We start from the raw sequence: 18121 nt of genomic DNA on the forward strand, positions 1-18121 counted from the left end.
GAATACTTGTTGAATGAATGGAACTGGGTAAGGGGGATAGTTGAGGTTGGGGGAAGGGGAAAAACCTGACTCCCTGCTGTCTGACCCCACACAAGGAGCACCGATGAGAACCTAATGACTCTACTGCCCCTCATTTTCTCTTGGACTCTGTCCCCAAGTGTTCCCAGATAATATGCTCTTGGAAAGAGTCTTTATGTAATTTCCAAGGTCAGTGTGTGAGTCCCCCAGGGCTCACTATGGACTGTTTCTGTTACTGTACAAATGGGAAGTACCAAATGGTACACTCCAGTGCAGCTGTTTGCTCCTGTATAATCTACACTGATAACTTCCCAGGGTTAGAGGACAATTTCTTCTTTGGCAGATAGTACAGCTGGTGAAAGTACATAATCCATTGGCTGGTAACCAAAGTGGCTTTAATTCAAGGTGACTTTGAAGGTTTCTTAATAGAAACTCCAATCAGTTTTCCTATGCTAAATTTTAAAATTGCAATATATTTTTCTCATCAAACAATAATTGACTTGCATGCTGTTAAAATTTCTCAGATCCTAGGGCCCTACGAATGTAGTATTTGGAGGGTGGAAAGATGGTTTTAGCAGTGCTTTAAGCATACTCTCCTTCAGTATTACCCGGGCTTGACACAGTTTTACATCCTTTCTTAATTAGCTTATAGAGAGAGATTTGCTCCAAGTCCTGTACCCATGTAATGAAAGTCCTTGTTGCCATATTTAGAAGACGATATCCAACATAAATTCCACTCCCGAATCTCTTTCTGGTAATGAACCTCCATCGGCGTAATGAGCTCCTTGGAAGGAAGGCATTGTGTGAATTAAAAATACTAATGGGCACAATGATAAGGAGTTATTATCCTTATTACTGGGACCAGGGCTAACCTTGGGCAGATTTTCCAGGAGCTGAAGTGCCTTCCCTTCACCAGACCTGCCCTCCCCCAGGAACCCGTACTCTAAAATATCTCTCTTCTTTTTTCTCATCAACACTCTGAATCCCCCAAATTCCCCCAATCTGAGCTAGAAAGTCTTGGAGGAAAGACACTTACTGACCAGACTCATGCTAAGTTATGGATAACCAAGAGTACCTGTTAGCCACTTCCTACAGGGCCCTACCTGCATCTTTCCAGGGAGGTGTTTCTCTTAAAAGGTAGCTGATTAGCTGATTAGCCCTCTGGCAGGAAGGATTCACCTGGCTCAGTCCACTCTGTCCATGGGGTCAAGGCCACCTGGGATGAACGCAGTGCCTGGCCCAGGGGACCCACTCAGTGATGTGCTTGTTGTCACTAGCAAACAGGATGCAGGATGTGGTGCCTTCCCAGGGTGGGGTGGTGATGGGGGTGGGCAGGCTGTATTAGTGTCCTAGGGCCACTGTGGCTAACTGGGGGCTTATCAGAACAGACTTTGTCATCTCTCAGTTCCGGAGGCTAGACGTGTGAATCGGCATTGGCAGGGCCATGTTTTCTCTGGAGTCTCCACGGGAAGATCCTTTCTTGTCTCTGTAGCCCGTGCCGTTCCTTGGCTTGCAGAAGTGGCTCTTCTTTCTTTGGGGGTCTGTGAGCAGTCTCTTCTGTAAGGACATCACCCAGATGGGATTAGGGCCCACTCTGCCCTAGTATAGCCTCATGTTAACTTAATGGCTAACACAGTCAAAGGCCCTATTTTCAAATGACGTCACACTCACAGGCACCAGGGGTTAAGACTGCAACAGAAAACGCTGGGGGACCCAATTCAATCCACAATAGAGGGCTTGCAGTAGTTCCTCCAAAAGATATCTACTGCGCCAGGCTGATGGAGAGCATGCTGTGTTAAAGGGCTTTGGGCCAGGAGTGTGGCCTTGACTCACTGGGCTAAGGACAGGCCCATAGTTTGGATCTGGGGAAAGGAGCTCCTGCAACCAAGTTCATCCTAAGGAACAATGACTTGCAAATACGGGTTTAACTCCTCCTTTGCACTGGTGTTGGTTGGGATTCAGCACGACTCAATGAGTCAGGAAAGGAGATTTGCCTTCTCTTTTCTACTCTGTAGACTTGGTGTGGGACCTTAGGTAAGTTACTGAGCCTCTTTACCCACCCATTGCTGTCGAGTTGAGCCCGACTCAGAGCAACCTATAGGACAGAGCAGAACTGCCCCACAGGGCTTCCAAGGAGTGGCTGGTGGATCCAAACTGCTGACATTTGGTTAGCAGCCTGAGCATTTAACCACTGCGCCACCAGGGCCGCAAGCCTCTTTGGGATTCCCTAACTCCGAATCTTTTCATACACGCACGTGCACATGTATAACTTAAATATTTTATATGATTATTACTTTAACACCCTGCTGTGTCCCCCTTTGCTGGCTCTGAGGATAGAGGAAGGGCCCCAGAAGGCAGGCTTGGAGGCTGGAGCATTATAAACTGCTGGTAGCCAGAAAAAGTTTCATCTCCTCAGGGAGAAGAAACGCTTGCTGGGTGTGAAGAGTTATATACTTGGCTGACTTCTGGAAGTAGATTGCCCTGCCTTTCTTTCTAGTCCATCTTAGTTTGGAAGCTCCACCGAAATCCGGGCAGCACATAGCAGCACACAAGCCTCCAATGACAGGTGGTGGCTGCACATGAGGTGCACTGGATAGGGGTCGAACCTGGGTCTCCTGCACGGAAGGAGAGAATTCTCCCACCGAGCCACCAGTGCCCCTCCCCCTGTGTTTCTCTAGGGGTGCTTTAAAAGCCCCTACAACCTGGCTGGGCCCTAAAGGAGCAAATATTTCCAGGCTAACGTCTAAATGGATACAGAGGTATTCCCACAGAAAATGATACACAGAACAAAACACAGGAGCAGCTCCTGGGCAGGGAGGAGAGGGGCAGAGGGGATCCCCAGCTCTGGCCCATCCCACAAGGAGATGTGTCTGGGGCAGGCACAGGACCCTCCTCCCCCAGCCTCCCTGGGCTGTGGGCCTCCCGTGGGCAGCCCGATTCCAGACTTCCGTCTCCTTTACTCAAAGGAGTCATTTATGATGATCCGTCATGGCAGGCTGATGGGCAGATAGCTCTTGGCATAAGTCCTTTCCACTTCTTGAAAGTTAAATCACCAAGAGAGCCACCCACAGTGAATACAAAGGAAGCATTCAAGGCCATGAGATGGAGGTTGACAGCTGTTTCAGACCAAGTGTGCATGAGACTTTAAAATCCACAGATACTAACAAGGTGGGTTACTCCAGAACGGAATGGACCCTGGGCAGCTACGAATGCTGTTTTGGGTGAAAGTCACCACTCCGAATTACAAGTAATACAGCAGTGCAGTGACCACCACCAACGTGCACGGGGCTGTGCAGCCCAGTCTTCAAGGTGACATCTTTTCTTTTCAACATTTTAAAGAGGTCTTTTGCAGCAGATTTGCCTAATGCAATGTGTCTTTTGATTTCTTGACTGTTGCTTCCCTGGGTGTTGATTGTGGATCCAAGTAAAATAAAATTCTTGACAACTTCAATCTTTTCTCCATTTATCATGATGTTGCTTAGCATTCCAGTTGTGAGGATTTTTGTTTTCTTTATGTTGAGGTGTAATCCATACTGAAGGCTGTGGTCTTTGATCTTCATCAGTAAGTGCTTCAAGTCCTCTTTACTTTCAGCAAGCAAGGTTGTGTCATCTGCATAACGCAGGTTGTTAATGAGTCTTCCTCCAATCCTGATGCCCCGTTCTTCTTCATATAGCCCAGCTTCTTGAATTATTTGTTCAGCGTACAGATTGAATAAGTATGCTGAAAGGATACAACCCTGATGCACACATTTCCTTACTTTAAACCACGCGGTATACCCTTGTTCTGTTTGAATGACTGCCTCTTGGTCTATGTACAGATTCCTCATGAGCACAATTAAGTGTTCTGAAATTCCCATTCTTTGCCGTGTTATCCATAATCTGTTATGATCCACACAGTTGAATACCTTTGCACAGTCAATAAAACACAGGTGTCATGGATTGAATTGTGTCCCCCCAAAATACGTGTCAACTTGGTTAGGTCATGATTCCCAATATTATGTGGTTGTCCTCCATTTCATGATTGTAATTTTATGTTAAAGAGGATTAGGGTGGGATTGTAACACCCTTAGTAAGATCACATCCGTGATCCAATGTAAACGGAGCTTCCCAGGAGTGTGGCCTGCACCACCTTTTATCTTATAAGAGGTAAAAGAAAAGGGAAGCAAGCAGAGATTGGGGACCTCATACCACCAAGAAAGCAGTGCTGGAAGCAGAGCTTGTCCTTTGGATGTGGGGTTCATGCGTGGAGAAGCTCCTAGTCCAGGGGAAGACTGACGAGAAGGATCTTCCTCAGAACTGACAGAGAGAGAAATCCTTCCCCTGGAACTGACACCCCAAATTTGGACTTCTAGCTTACTAGACTATGAGAAAATAAATTTCTCTTTGTTAAAGCCATCCACTTGTATTCCCGAAGCCGACTCTTCAGACATGGATTGGACTGGACAATGGGTTGGAGAGGGATGCTGGTGAAAAGTGAGCTTCTTGGATCAGATGGACAGTTGAGACTATGTTGGTATCTCCTGCCTGGAGGGGAGATGAGAGGGTAGAGGGGGTTAGAAGCTGGCAAAATGGATACGAAAAGAGAGAGTGGAGGGAGAGAGTGGGCTGTATCATTAGGGGGAGAGTAATTGAGAGTATGTAGCAAAGTGTATATAAGTTTATGTGTGAGAGACTGAGTTGATTTGTAAACTTTCCTTAAAGCACGATAAAAATTATTATTTAAAAAAAAAAAAAGCCATCCGCTTGTGGTATTTCTGTTATAGCAGCACTAGAAAACTAAGACAATAGGTAAACATCTTTCTGGTATTCTTTGCTTTTAGCCAGGATCTATCTGACATCAGCAATGATATCCCTGGTTCCATGTTCTCTCCTGAACTCAGCTTGAAGTTCTAGCAGTTTCCTGTCGTTTTGCTGCTGCGGCCGCTTTTGAATCATCTGCAGCAAAATTTTACTAGCGTGTGATATTAATGATATTGTTTGATAATTCCTGCATTTGGTTGGTTTACCTTTCTTGGGAACAGGCATAAATATGGATCTCTTCCTGTCGGTTGGCCAGGTAGCTGTCTTCCAAATTTCTTGGCATAGACGGGTGAGTGAGCACTTTCAGCGCTACATCTGTTTGTTGAAACATCTCAATCGGTATCCCGTCAATTCTGGAGCCTTGTTTTTTGCGAATACCTTCAGGGCAGCTTGGACATCTCCCTTTAGTACCATCAGTTCCTGATCATACGCTGCCTCCTGAAATGGCTGAACATCGACCAATTCTGTTTGGTATAGTGACTGCGTATTCCTTCCTTCTTTCTTTTGATGCTTCCTGTGTTGTTGCAAACAGTAGCTACACATAAAACCAGTTGCCATAGAGTTGACTCCAACTCATGGAGATCCCATGTGTGTCAGAGCACAGCTGTGCTCCACAGGGTTTTCAACGGCTGATTTTTTGGAAGTAGATCACCAGGCCTTTCTTCTGAGGCACCTCTGGGCGGACTCAAACTTCCAGCCTTTCGGTTAGTAATTGAGTGTGTTAACCATTTGCACCACCCAGGGACTCCGCATGGGAGGGTAGAGGCAAATAAACACGTCCAGGCTCCCCGCCCTGCAGCACAGAGGACAGCCCCTCCCAGCTCATGGCTACTAGTGCCACCGCAGGTGCACTTTCTCACCGCTGTGCTGATCCCTGCACTGGAGAAGGAACTCCACCCTAGAGTGATGAGTTGACCTTTGGGGTGCTTTGTCAGCTTTCTTCCTGATGGGAAGTTAATGGTCCAACACTTGCTGCGGCAAATGTCCTAAGGGGCCATTCTGCCCATATCCACAGTGGAAACTGATGCTGCCCAAGAGGCCATTTGCCTCCTGCCAAGCCAAGCCATCTGAAATAAAGCAGTGGTGTACCAGCACAGACAGGTTAGTTGGGTCTGGAGAGAAGTCAGCCCCAAGGCCACGAGGGGTGCGAGGGGAGCTGATGGTTAGCCTCCTGCTTCTTCCCACTACTAATGCATGGACTGGGATTCCCAAGTGCATGTTCTAGCAGTAGAGAACTGCCTGGAAGCCCTCAGACCTGGGAGCCTGTTCCAAATCCTGCCTCCTCTGGATCTCAGGGAGCACCCCAGACTCCTCCTACTCCTGCCTCTTCTCACTGCTGCTGTGGGGGCTGTTGCCTGCACAAAAAAGGAAAAAAAAAAAAACAGCTGCTGCCGAGTCCATTCTGACTGATGGTGACCCCATGTGTCTCCGAGTAGAATTGTGCAGAGTAGAAGAGTTTTCAATGGCTGATTTTTAGGAAGCAGATCACCAAGCCTTTCTTCTGAGGTGCCTCTGGGTGGATTTGAACCACCAACCTTTTCATTAGCAGCCAAGCATGTAAAAAAAAAAAAAGAGAGAGAAAAACTCAAATCCATTGCCGTTGAGTTGATTCTGACTCATAGCGACCCTAAAGGATAGAGTAGAACTACCCCCATCAGGTTTCCAAGGCTGTAATCTTTATGGAAGCAGACTGCCGCATCTTTCTCCTGTGGAGTGGCTGGTGGGTTCAAAGAGCCGACCTTTCAGTTGGCAGCTGAGGGCTTAACGCCCTCAGATTCCTTGTGAGAAGGAGGCAGAGCTGTGCAAAGAGCCATGTTACGGACTCAGCCCTCTGCGAAGGCTGTCCTCAGGGGTGACAAAGCATCGGGGAAAGGGAGATTCTGAAGAGCTAGGGCGGCTGGGTGAGAGCTTAGGTGTGTGGGGGGTGTGCATTTCCTGAAGACAATCCTGCTCAAGTGGGGAAGGACAGGCTAATGGAACCTGTGTGTCCCTCGTGAGCTAGAATGCATACATCAGAGAAATCAGGGGAAGGCAGTGTATGTAGGCTGTCTTCTCTCTGCTTGTGGTAGGCAGAATAATGCCCCCCCCCCCAAAAAAAGTCCACGTCCTTATCACCAGAGCCTGTGAACACGCTGCCTTATAGGGGCTTTGTGGCTGTGATGGGAGATGATCGTGGATTACCGGATGGGCCCAGTGCAATCACAAGGGTCCTTGTAAGAGGCAGGCAGGTGACCTGAGTCAGAGAGAAAATGTGGCAATGGGAGCAGAGGTTGGGGTGATAGGACCACAAACCAAGGAAAGTAGGTAGCCTTGAGAAGCTGGAGGAGGCAAGGAACAGATCCTTCCTTAGAGCCTCCAGAAGCAACTCGCTCTGCAAATCCCATTTTGGACTTCTGACCTCCAGAACTGTAACACAATAAATTTGTGTTGTTTTAAGACACTAAGTTTGTGGTAATTTGTTGTAGCAGCAATGGGAGGCTGATACACTGCACAACAGGTAAAGAAGAGGACATAAGACTTTAGCTGTGCTTCACAGAAAAGAGCCCTGGTGGTGTAGTGGCTACGTGGCTCCTAACCAAAAGGTATGCAGTTCAAATCTACCAGCCACTCCTTCGAAATGCTATGGGGCAGTTCTACTCTATCCTATAGTCAGAATCGACTTGACAGCAACAGGTTGGTTTTTCATAGAAAAGACAGCAGTGGTGAGGGAGAACAGGAGAATAAAAAAGAGTTCATAAAATGGCATTTTTTTTTTTTTTGGTGAATGTCCAGGGTGGTCCTTTCGTTACTATAAGAATATTTTAGGGGGGGGGCGGAGCCAACATCACACTATAGACAGAAGCATCACCCCGTCCCTCCACAGCAAAGAACCGAAAAACTAAGTAAAACAGAAACAAACGTCCATCCTGGAACCTTAAGCATCAAATGAAGAGATAAAGAACTCAACCAAGCACCAAATGGAATAAGAAGCTGACAGAGAACAGAGAGAGAAGAGAGAGATGAGCGGAGGTCTCCTGTCAGCTAACGCAGCATGGATTTGCCATCTTGAACTCCTGTTGGAGGTCGGCAGACATGGAGTACAGGAAAGCAGATTCATGGAGCTCCCAGCAAGAGACAGAGCACCGGTAACCAGTAAGACATGCTTTCCTACCCCCTACCCTTCTTTTCCTGCTTCCCAGTGAGGCGAGTGACTGAGGCCCAGGAGACTCTGACTCCAGGCCACTTGGATTCGCCCTGCCCACACTGACTGGCTCCTTCAGTGCCATTTCATTGTTGCTGGTGTTGCTTTTTTTTTTTTTTGGCTTCTTTTGGTTTCCTCCCTGCCTCTCATCTCCTCCCCCTCCTTTCCCTTGAACACCTGGCTCCATGTGCCATCTTTGCTTCTTTTTCACGGGCTATGAAGTGCCGCTCGGCTGGGGAACTGCTTCTGTGGTCTGCTCTGCCATGCTGATGGGATTCCCAGGGACTTTTTTCTTTTGTTTTGTTTTCTTTTTTCTTTTTCTTTTTGCCACTTAGGAGCCCCTTCTAGCTGGGCTGTACTGTGAGGCTTGGGAGCCACCCAGCTGTGCAGACCAATGGGATCCCTGGGGGCATTGCTCTTTTCTCTTTTTTCCTTTTTTTTTTTTGTCTTTCTTCATTTCTCAGTTTCTCACCTCTCTCTACTTACCTTCTTTCCCTGTCTCTTGAATACCTGGTGCTGTGTGCCATCTTTGCCCCTTCTGCAGGGTTGCACTGTGTGGCTTCGGAGCCACGTCCCTGGTTGCACAGCTGCATTGGTGGGATTCCTGGGGCCCTTTCTTTTTTTACTTTTTTCCTTTTGTTTTTCTTCATTTCTCAGTTTCTTGTCTCTCTGCTTACCATTTCCTGTCTCCTAAAAAACTGGCACTGTGTGCCATCTCTGCCCTTTCTAGCCAGGCTGTACTGTGAGGCTTGGGAGCCACTGATTTGGTCTGTGCAGCCGAGCCAGTGGAATCCCTGGGGACCTTTGCTTTTAGTTTTTAATTATTTATTTATTTTCTCTTTTCCATTTTTCCTTTTTGTTTTTCTTTATTTCTCCGTTTCTCATCTCTCTCTGCTTTCCTTCTTTTTCCTGTCTCCTGACTACCTGATGCTCTGTGCCATCTCCGCCCCTTCTAGATGGGCTGTGCCCTGATGCCTAGGAGCCACTTCCCTGGTCACTGGTGCGATCCCTGGAGGCACTTCTTTAAAAAAAAAAAAAAATATATATATATATATATTTTTTTTTCCTTTTTATTTTTCTTCATTTCTTGGTTACTTATCTTTCCACTCCAATGACAAGCTTGCTCAGCACTTTTGTTTTGTTCTTGTTTTTTTTTTGGCTCCTGTTTCTCTCTCTTCTCTCTCTTCTTTTCGATACCCATCTTAGTGCCACACCTCAAAACCTCCACCCTCCCTCCTGCCTACTTGCATCTTGCACTGAACATCACACCCCTGAGCAGCACAAGCAAGGCATACTAGAACCTGCCCTACACTGACCCCAGCCTACCCTGTTGGCCCCAGTATGTGCTACAAACAACCCATCCCAGCCCCTCCCCTTCAGCTGGAACTGCCCTGCTGCACCATGGCTGAGCAACAGGCCTGCCCACTGGAAAAGGAGGTGAAAAGTATCATGCCCATAGACTAACAAACAACAAAGCTTGCACAGTCTGCCTGCTCAAACATAACACAATAAAACAAAAAAGCAGGACAAACAAACAAATATACAATCAACAAATGAAGAAAATAACTACTGAATGTCCCGAAGACAGCGGACAATATCAAAACATAAAAACAAACAAACAAAAAAAAGGACAGGATGATTCCAGTAGGTGTCTGAAATAAAACACCATATGACTTTCCAGTAGAAAAAAAGGCACTAGAACTACCTGATAGGGAATTCAAATCTCTAATATTCAGAGCTATCCAAGAGTCAAAGCAAAAAACAGACAAAAATGAGGAAAAAAACAGACAAATTCATGGAAAATACAGACAAAAAATGGAAGAGTTCATTTATAATACATTCATAATACAAGAACAAAATGTAAAAATAAATTCACAACTAGAAAGCATACAAAATCAACAATTAGAAATCCAAAAGATAAACAATAGGATTTCAGAAATGGACAGTGCCATAGAAGGTCTGAGGAGTAGGTTTCAAACAATGGAAGACAAGATCAGCGAAATTGAAGACAAATACTTGGATACCATTTTGTTTGAGGAAAAATCAGAAAAAGGAACAAAGAAAAATGAAGAAACCCTGAGAGTTACGTGGTACACAATCAAAAGTAAAAATTTACCATTGATCAGAGTTCCTGAATGGGGAAGAAAACGGAAAACACAGAGGCGATCATTGAAGAGTTGCTGAGAGAAAACTTCCCTAATATCATGAAAGATAGAAAAGCTGGCCATCCAAGAAGCTCAACGAACCCTATATAGGACAGGGCCCAAAAGAAAATCACCAAGGGATACCAAAATTACACTCACTAAAACCAAAGACAAAGAAAGAATCCTGAGAGCAGCTCAAGAAAAATGAAAAGTCACATACCAAGGGAAACAATAAGACTAAGCTCTGATTCACACAAGGAGGCAATGGGATGATATATATAAAACCTTGAAAGAAAAAAATTGCCAACCAAGAATAATATGTCCTGTAGCTTGTTCAAATATGATGGTGAAATTAGAACACTTCCAGATAAACAGAAATTAAGGGAATATGTAAAAACCAAACCAAATTTACAAGAATAATTAAAGGGAGTCCTTCAGTTTGAGAACAAACAACATCAGACCACAGCCCAAGTCTAGGATGGAAGATCGCACCAACCAGATACCAAACTAGGAAATGAATTCTCAAGGACTATCAAAAACCAAAAGATTTATATCAGAGAATCAGAGAGTTTAATCTGTAAATGACAACGTCAGAATAATAAAAAAGGGAACAAACGGTGTAGGTATAGAACTTTCTAATGGAGAGGAAGACAAGATGATTTCAAGTAATAATAGACTGGTTCAAACCTAGGAAGATAAAGGTAAATTTCAAGGTAACTACAAAGAAAGTTAACAAACCTACTCATCAAAATAAGGAAGAAAAACATAAAGTCTCAGTAAAAACAAAATCTACAAAACCAAAAGAAATGAAAAAATCCACAAACAAAAGGAATTCAGCACAGGAGAGTAAGAGGAACAAAGAAAATGTCTGCGCCACAAAAAAAAGCACTACAAAATTACAGCAATAAACTGACACCTATCAATAATTACACTGAACCAAAAGTTGGTTCTTTGAAAGAATCAGCAAAATCAACAAACTATTGGCCAAAATAACAAGAGAAAAACAGGAGAGGATGCAAATAAACCAAATAAGAAATGAAATGGGGGAAATTACAACAGATCCAACTGAAATAAAAGGATCATAACAGAGTATTATGAAAAACTATACTCCACCAAATTTGAAAACCTGGAGGAAAGGGACAAATTTCTAGAAACATACTACTTACCCAAACTAACACAAAATGATGTTGGAAATCTGAACATACCCATAACAAGAGAAGAGATTGAAAAGGTAATAAAGAAAAACTCCCAACAAAAAAAAAGTCCTGGCCCAGATGGCTTCACTGGAGAATTCTAAGAAACATTGAGAGAAGAGCTTACACCAGTACTACTCAAACTATTTCTGAGCACAGAAAAGGAAGCAATACTTCCAAACTCATTGTATGAAGCCAGCATAACCCTGATACCAAAACCAGGCAAAGACATCACAAAAAAAGAAAATTACAGACCAATACCTCCCATGAATATAGACACAAAAATTCTCAACAAAATTCTAGCCAACTGAATTCAGCAGCATATCAAAAATAATAATAATAATACACCACAACCAAGTAGGATTCATACCAGGTATGCAAGGATGGTTCAACATTAGAAAATCAATCAATGTAACCCACCACATAAATAAAAGAAAAAGTCACATGATGATCTGAATTGATGCAGAAAAGGCATTCGACAAAGTCCAGCACCCATTCCTGATAAAAACTCTTAACAAAATAGGTATAAAAGAGAAACTCCTCAACATAACAAAGGGCATCTATGCAAAAACAACATCCAACATCATTCTTAATGGAGAGAGGCTGAAAACATTCCCCTTGAGAACAGAAACAACACAAGGATGCCCTTTATCGCCACTCCTATTTAACATTGTGCTGGAAGTCCTAGCTAGAGCAATAAGGCAAGAAACAGAAATTAAGGGCATCCAAATTGGTAATGAAGAAGCAAAACTGTCCCTATTTGTGTATGATATGATACTATACATTAAAAAAACCCAAATGATTCCATGAGGAAACTACTGGAATTAATAAAAAGATTCAGCAAAGTAAACATACAAGAATCAGTTGAATTCCTATATCTCAATAAAGAGATGGATGAAAAGGAAATCAGGAAAACAATACCATTTATAACAGCCCCCCCTCCCAATAAAATACTTAGGAATAAATCTAACAAGGGATGTAAAAGATCTATACACAGAAAACTACAAAACACTACTGCAAGAATCCAAAAGAGATCTATACAAATGGAAAAACATACATGCTCATGAATAGGTAGACTCGACATTGTGAAAATGACAATTCTACCCAAAGCAATTTACAAACACAAAGCAACACAGATCCAAATACCAACAGCATTCTTTAAAGAGTTGGAAAAACTAATTATTAACTTTATATGGAAAGGGAAGAAGCCCTGGATAATTCAAGCACTATTGAAGAAGAAGAATAAAGCAGGAGGACTTGCACTACTTGACCTCAGAACCTACTTACAGCTATGGTAGTCAAAACAGCCTGGTACTGGTACAAGAACAACTACATTAACCAAGGGAACAGAATTGAAAACCCAGATGTAAATCCATCCACCTCTGGTCACCTGATCTTTGACAAGGGCCCAAAGTCCATCAGATGAGGAAAAGACAGTCTTTTTAACAAATGATGCTAGCAAAACTGGATGTCCATCTGCAAAAAAAAGGAACAGGACACATACCTTGCAACATACACAAAAACTAACTCAAAATGGATCAAAGACCTAAATATAAAGCCAAAAACTACAAAAATCATAGTAAAAAAAATAGGGTCAACACTAGAGGCCTAATAACAAGGCATTGACTGCATACAAACCAAACCAACAACAAACAAACTCCAGAAGATAAGCTAGATAACTGGGATCTTCTAAAAATTAAAGACTTACGCTCATCAAAAGACTTCACCAAAGAGTAAAAAGAGAACCTACAGACTGGGAAAAATTTTTTGGCTATTACAAATCTGACAAATGTCTACTCCCTAAAATCTACAGGAAAATCTAAAAACTCTGCAACAAACGGAAACCCTGGTGGCGTAGTGGTTAAGAGGTACAGCAGCTAACCAAAAGGTTGGCAGTTCAAATCCACCAGGCGCTCCTTGCAAACCATATAGGGCACGTTCTACTCTGTCCTACAGGGTTGCTATGAGTCGGAATCAACTCAACAGCAATGGGTTTGATTTGTTGGGTTTCTACAACAAAAAGACAATCCAATTAAAAAATGGGTAAAGGAAATGAACAGACACCTCACAAAAGAAGACATTCAAGCAGCTAACATATACATGAGGAAATGCTCCCGATCACTAGCCATTAGCAAAATGCAAAGCAAAACCAGAATGTGATACCATCTCACCCCAGCATACTGGCAGAAACCAAAAAACAGAAAATAACAAATGTTGGAGAGGCTGCAGGGAGATTGGAAATCTTATGCAGGTGGGAACGCAAAGTGATACAACCATTTTGGAAAACAATATGGCACTTCCTTAGAGAGCTAGAAATAGAAATACTATATGATCCAGCAATCCCTAGAATACATCCTAGAGAAATGAATAGACACATGCACACCCACATTCATTGCAGCATTGTTCACAATGCCAAAAAGATGGAAACAACCTAGATGCCCATCAACAGATGAATGTACAAACTATGGTATATACACATAACTGAGCATTACAAAATGATAAAGAACAATGATGAATCTGGGGAGCATCTCACTACATGGATGAATCTGGAGGGCATTATGCTGAGTGAAATAAGTCAATCGCAAAAGGACAAAAAATGTTTACACACAAAAGAAACAGTCTTTGATGGTTATGAGGGAGGGGTGCAGTGCGGATGGAAAAGCACTAAATAAACAATAGATAAGTGGTACCTTTGGTGAAGGCTAAGACAGCACACAATATTGGGGAAGCCAGCACAGCTTGTCCAAGGCAAGGTCATGGAAGCTTCAGGGACACATCCAAATTCCCTGAGGGACCGAACTACTGGACTGAGGGCTGTGGGGACCATAGTCTCAGGGAACATCTAGCTCAAATGGCGTAATATAGTTTATAAAGAAATTTTTTTGCATTCTGGTTTGGTGAGTAGCGTCTGGGGTCTTAAAACCCTATAAGCAGCCATCTAAATACTGGTTTCACCCCGTTTGCAACAAAGGAGAATGAAGAAAACTAAAGATACAAGGGAAAGATTAGTCCAATGGACTAATGGACCACATCTACCATGGCCTCTGCCAACCTGAGTCCAGTACAACTAGATGGTGTCTGGCTACCACCACTGACTGCTCTGACAGGGATTACAATAGAGGGTCCTGGACAGAGCTGGAGAAAAATCTACAAAATTCTAACTCACAAAAAAAGACCAGATGTACTGGCCTGACAGAATCTGGAAAAACCCCGAAAGTATAGGTCCCCAGACACCCTTTTAGCTGAGTAATGAAGTCACTCCTGAGGTTCACCCTTCATCCAAAGATTAGACAGGCCCATAAAACAAAATGAGACTAAAAGGGCACACCAGCCCAGGGGCAACGACTAGGAGGCAGGAGGGGACAGGAAGGCTGGTAATAGGAAACCCAAGGTTGAGAAGGGGAGGGTGTCGACATGTTGTGGGATTGTTAACCAGTGTCATAAAACAGTATGTGTACTAATCATTTAATGAGAAGGTAGTCTGTTCTGGAAACCTTTATCTAAAGTATAATAAATGAAAAAAAAAAAGAATATATTAACTGCACTATAAATTGTTGGAAACCCTGGTGGCATGGTGGTTAAGAGTTCGGTTGCTAACCAAAAGTTTGACAGTTGGAATCCACCAGGTGCTCCTTGGAAATGCTATGGGGAAGTTCTGCTCTGTCCTATAGGGACATTATGAGTTGGAATTGACTCGATGGCAGCAGGTTTGTTTTTTTTTTTAATAAAGTGATGAACAAAAGTGAAAGATGTCAAGTGAATTCATTATAGAGTTAATTTTGTGTAGTTCGTTGAGAGAGAAACCCTTTTCTTCGGTAGTTATGTTAGAAAATCGTAGCCACCATACTTATTTTACCTCATGTAAACTTTCAAGCTCTTCAGTTTATGAAGAACTTTTAAAAATCACAACAAACACAAATGATGATGAAATGCAAAAGTAGCAGAAAGGCAGCCAAGATAACACGGGAGGGAATCTTATTTTTGTTTGCAAATTTCTATCACCTTTATCATGGATAAGTCTCCTCAGTAGAATTTTGGTTCAGAACTGAATGCAATGATCTACAGTCAGAAAGGATAGCATTAAAAAAAAAATTTTTTTTTTATGGTGCTTTCGGTAAGAGTTTACAAATCGAGTCAGTCTCTCATACAAAAATTTATATACACCTTGCTATTATTTATATACCCTAATTGCTCTCCCCCTAATGAGACAACACACACACTCCTTCCCTCCACTCTCTATTTTTGTGTCCATTCGGCCAGCTTCTGACCCCCTCCACCCTCTTATCTCTCCTCCAGACAGGAGATGCCAACATAGTTTCATGTGTCTACTTGATCCAAGAAGCCCACTCTTCACCAGTATCATTTTCTGTCCCATAGTCCAGTCCAATCCCTGTCTGAAGAATTGGCTTTGGGAATGGTTCCTTTCTTGGGCTAACAGAAGGTCTGGTGACCATGACCTCCGGGGTCCTTCTAGTCTCGGTCAGACCATTAAGTCTGGTCTTTTTACGAAAATTTGGGGTCTGCATCCCACTGATCTTCTGCTCCCTCAGGGGTTCTCTGTTGTGTTCTCTGTCAGGGCAGTCATGGGTTGTAGCCGGGAACAATCTAGCTCTTTTGGTCTCAGGCTGATGTAGTCTCTGGTTTATGTGGTCATTTCTGTCTCTTGGGCTCAGAATTACCATGTGTCTTTGGTGTTCTTCATTCTCCTTTGCTCCAGGTGGATTGAGACCCATTGATGAATCCTAGATGGCCGCTTGCTAGCTTTTAAGACCCAGAGACGCCACTCTCCAAAGTGGGATGCAGAATGTTAACAGATTTTATTATGCCAGTTGACTTAGACGTCCCCTGAAACCATGGTCCCCAAACCCCCACCCCTGCCATGCTGGCCTTCGAAGTGTTCAGTTTATTCAGGGAATTTCTTTGCTTTTAGTTCAGTCCAGTTGTGCTGACCTTGCCTGTATTGTGTTGTCTTTCCCTTCACCTAAAATAATTCTTATCTGCTATCTAATTAGTGAAAACCTCTCTTCCTCCCTCTCATAACCGTCAAAGAATATTTTTTATCTCTCTTTAAACTGTTTCTCCAGTTATTATAATCCTGGTCTTATACAATATTTGTTCTTTTGCAACTAATTTCACTCAGCATAATGCCTTCCAGGTTCCTCCATACTATGAAATGTTCCACGGATTCATCATTGTTCTGTATCCATGCGTAGTATTCCATTGTGTGAATATACCGTAATTTATTTATCCATTCATCCGTTGTTGGGCACCTTGGTTGCTTCCATCTTTTTGCTATTGTAAACAGTGCTGCAGTGAACATGGGTGTGCATATATCTGTTTGTGTAAAGGCTTTTAATTCTCTAGGATATAGTCCAAGGAGTGGGATTGCTGGATCCTATTTTATGGTAGTTCTATTTCTAGCTCTTTAAGGGAGTGCCAAATCGATTTCCAAAGTGGTTGTACCATTTTACATTCCCACCAGCAGTGTAGAAGTGTTCCAATCTCTCCACAGCCTCTCCAAAATTTATTGTGTTTTTTGGATTAATGCCAGCCTTGTTGGAGTGAGATGAAATCTCATTGTAGTTTTGATTTGCATTTCTCTAATGGCTAATGATCGTGAGCATTTCCTCATGTATCTGTTAGCTACCTGAATGTGTTCTTTAGTGAAGTGTGTGTTCATATCCTTTCCCCATTTTTTAATCGGGTTATCTTTTTATAGTTGAGTTTTTGCAGTATCATGTAGATTTTAGAGATCACATGCTGATCAGAAATGTCATAGCTGAAAACTTTTTCCCAGTCTGCAGGTAATCTTTTTACTCTTTTGGTGAAGTCTTTGGATGAGCATAGGTGTTTGATTTTTAGGAGCTCCCAGTTATCTAGTTTTTCTTCTGCATTGTTAGTAATGTTTTGTATACTATTTATGCCATGTATTAGGGCTCCTAGCATTGTCCCTATTTTTTCTTCCATGATCTTTATCATTTTAGATTTTATATTAGGGTTTTTTTTTTTTTTTTGGTCCATTTTAAGCTCATTTTTGTGCATGGAGTGAGGTATGGGTCGTTTCATTTTTTTTGCAGATGGATATCCAGTTATACCAGCACCACTTGTTAAACAGACTGTCTTTTCCTCATTTAACTGACTTGGGCCTTTGTCAAATATCAGCTGCTCATATGTGGATGGATTTATGTCTGGATTCTCAATTCTGTTCCATTGGTCCATGTATCTGTCATTGTACCAGTACCAGGCTGTTTTGACTACTGTGGCAGTATAATAGGTTCTAAAATCAGGTAGTGTGAGGCCTCCCACTTTGTTCTTCTTCTTCAGTAACACTTTACTTATACTGGGCCTTTTCCCTTTCCATATGAAGTTGGTGATTTGTTTCTCCAACTCATTAAAAAATGTCGCTGGAATTTGAATCGGAATTGCATTGTGTCTATAAATGGCTTTTGGTAGAATAGACGTTTTTACAGTGTTAAATCTTCCTATCCATGAGCAAGGTATGCTTTTCCACTTATGTCTCTTTTGGTTTGTTGCAGTAATGTTGTTTGTATAGGTCTTTTACATCTCTGGTAAGATTTATTCCTAAGTATTTTATCTTCTTGGGGGTACTGTAAATGGCATTGATTTCCTCTTTGATGTTCTTTTTGTTGGTGTAGAGGAATCCAACTGATTTTTGTATGTTTATCTTGTATCCAGAAACTTTGCTGAACTCTTCTATTAATTTCAGTAGTTTTCTTCAGGGTTTTCTGTGTATAAGATCATGTCATCTGCAGAGATACTTTTAC

At 42.7% G+C, this 18121-nt stretch overlaps 1 protein-coding gene across 1 annotated transcript in view; it reads left to right on the plus strand.

The window, feature by feature from the left end:
• Positions 1-18121, plus strand: part of DHRS12 (dehydrogenase/reductase 12) — a 68295-nt gene that overhangs the window by 35859 nt on the left and 14315 nt on the right. Inside the window, 1 exon segment of the mRNA XM_049852896.1 lies at positions 5467-5728. Coding sequence (XP_049708853.1) covers positions 5467-5728 — 262 coding nt within the window.

The sequence above is a fragment of the Elephas maximus genome, chromosome 14, assembly GCF_024166365.1.
Source record: "Elephas maximus indicus isolate mEleMax1 chromosome 14, mEleMax1 primary haplotype, whole genome shotgun sequence".
NCBI classification, from domain to species: Eukaryota; Metazoa; Chordata; class Mammalia; order Proboscidea; family Elephantidae; genus Elephas; species Elephas maximus.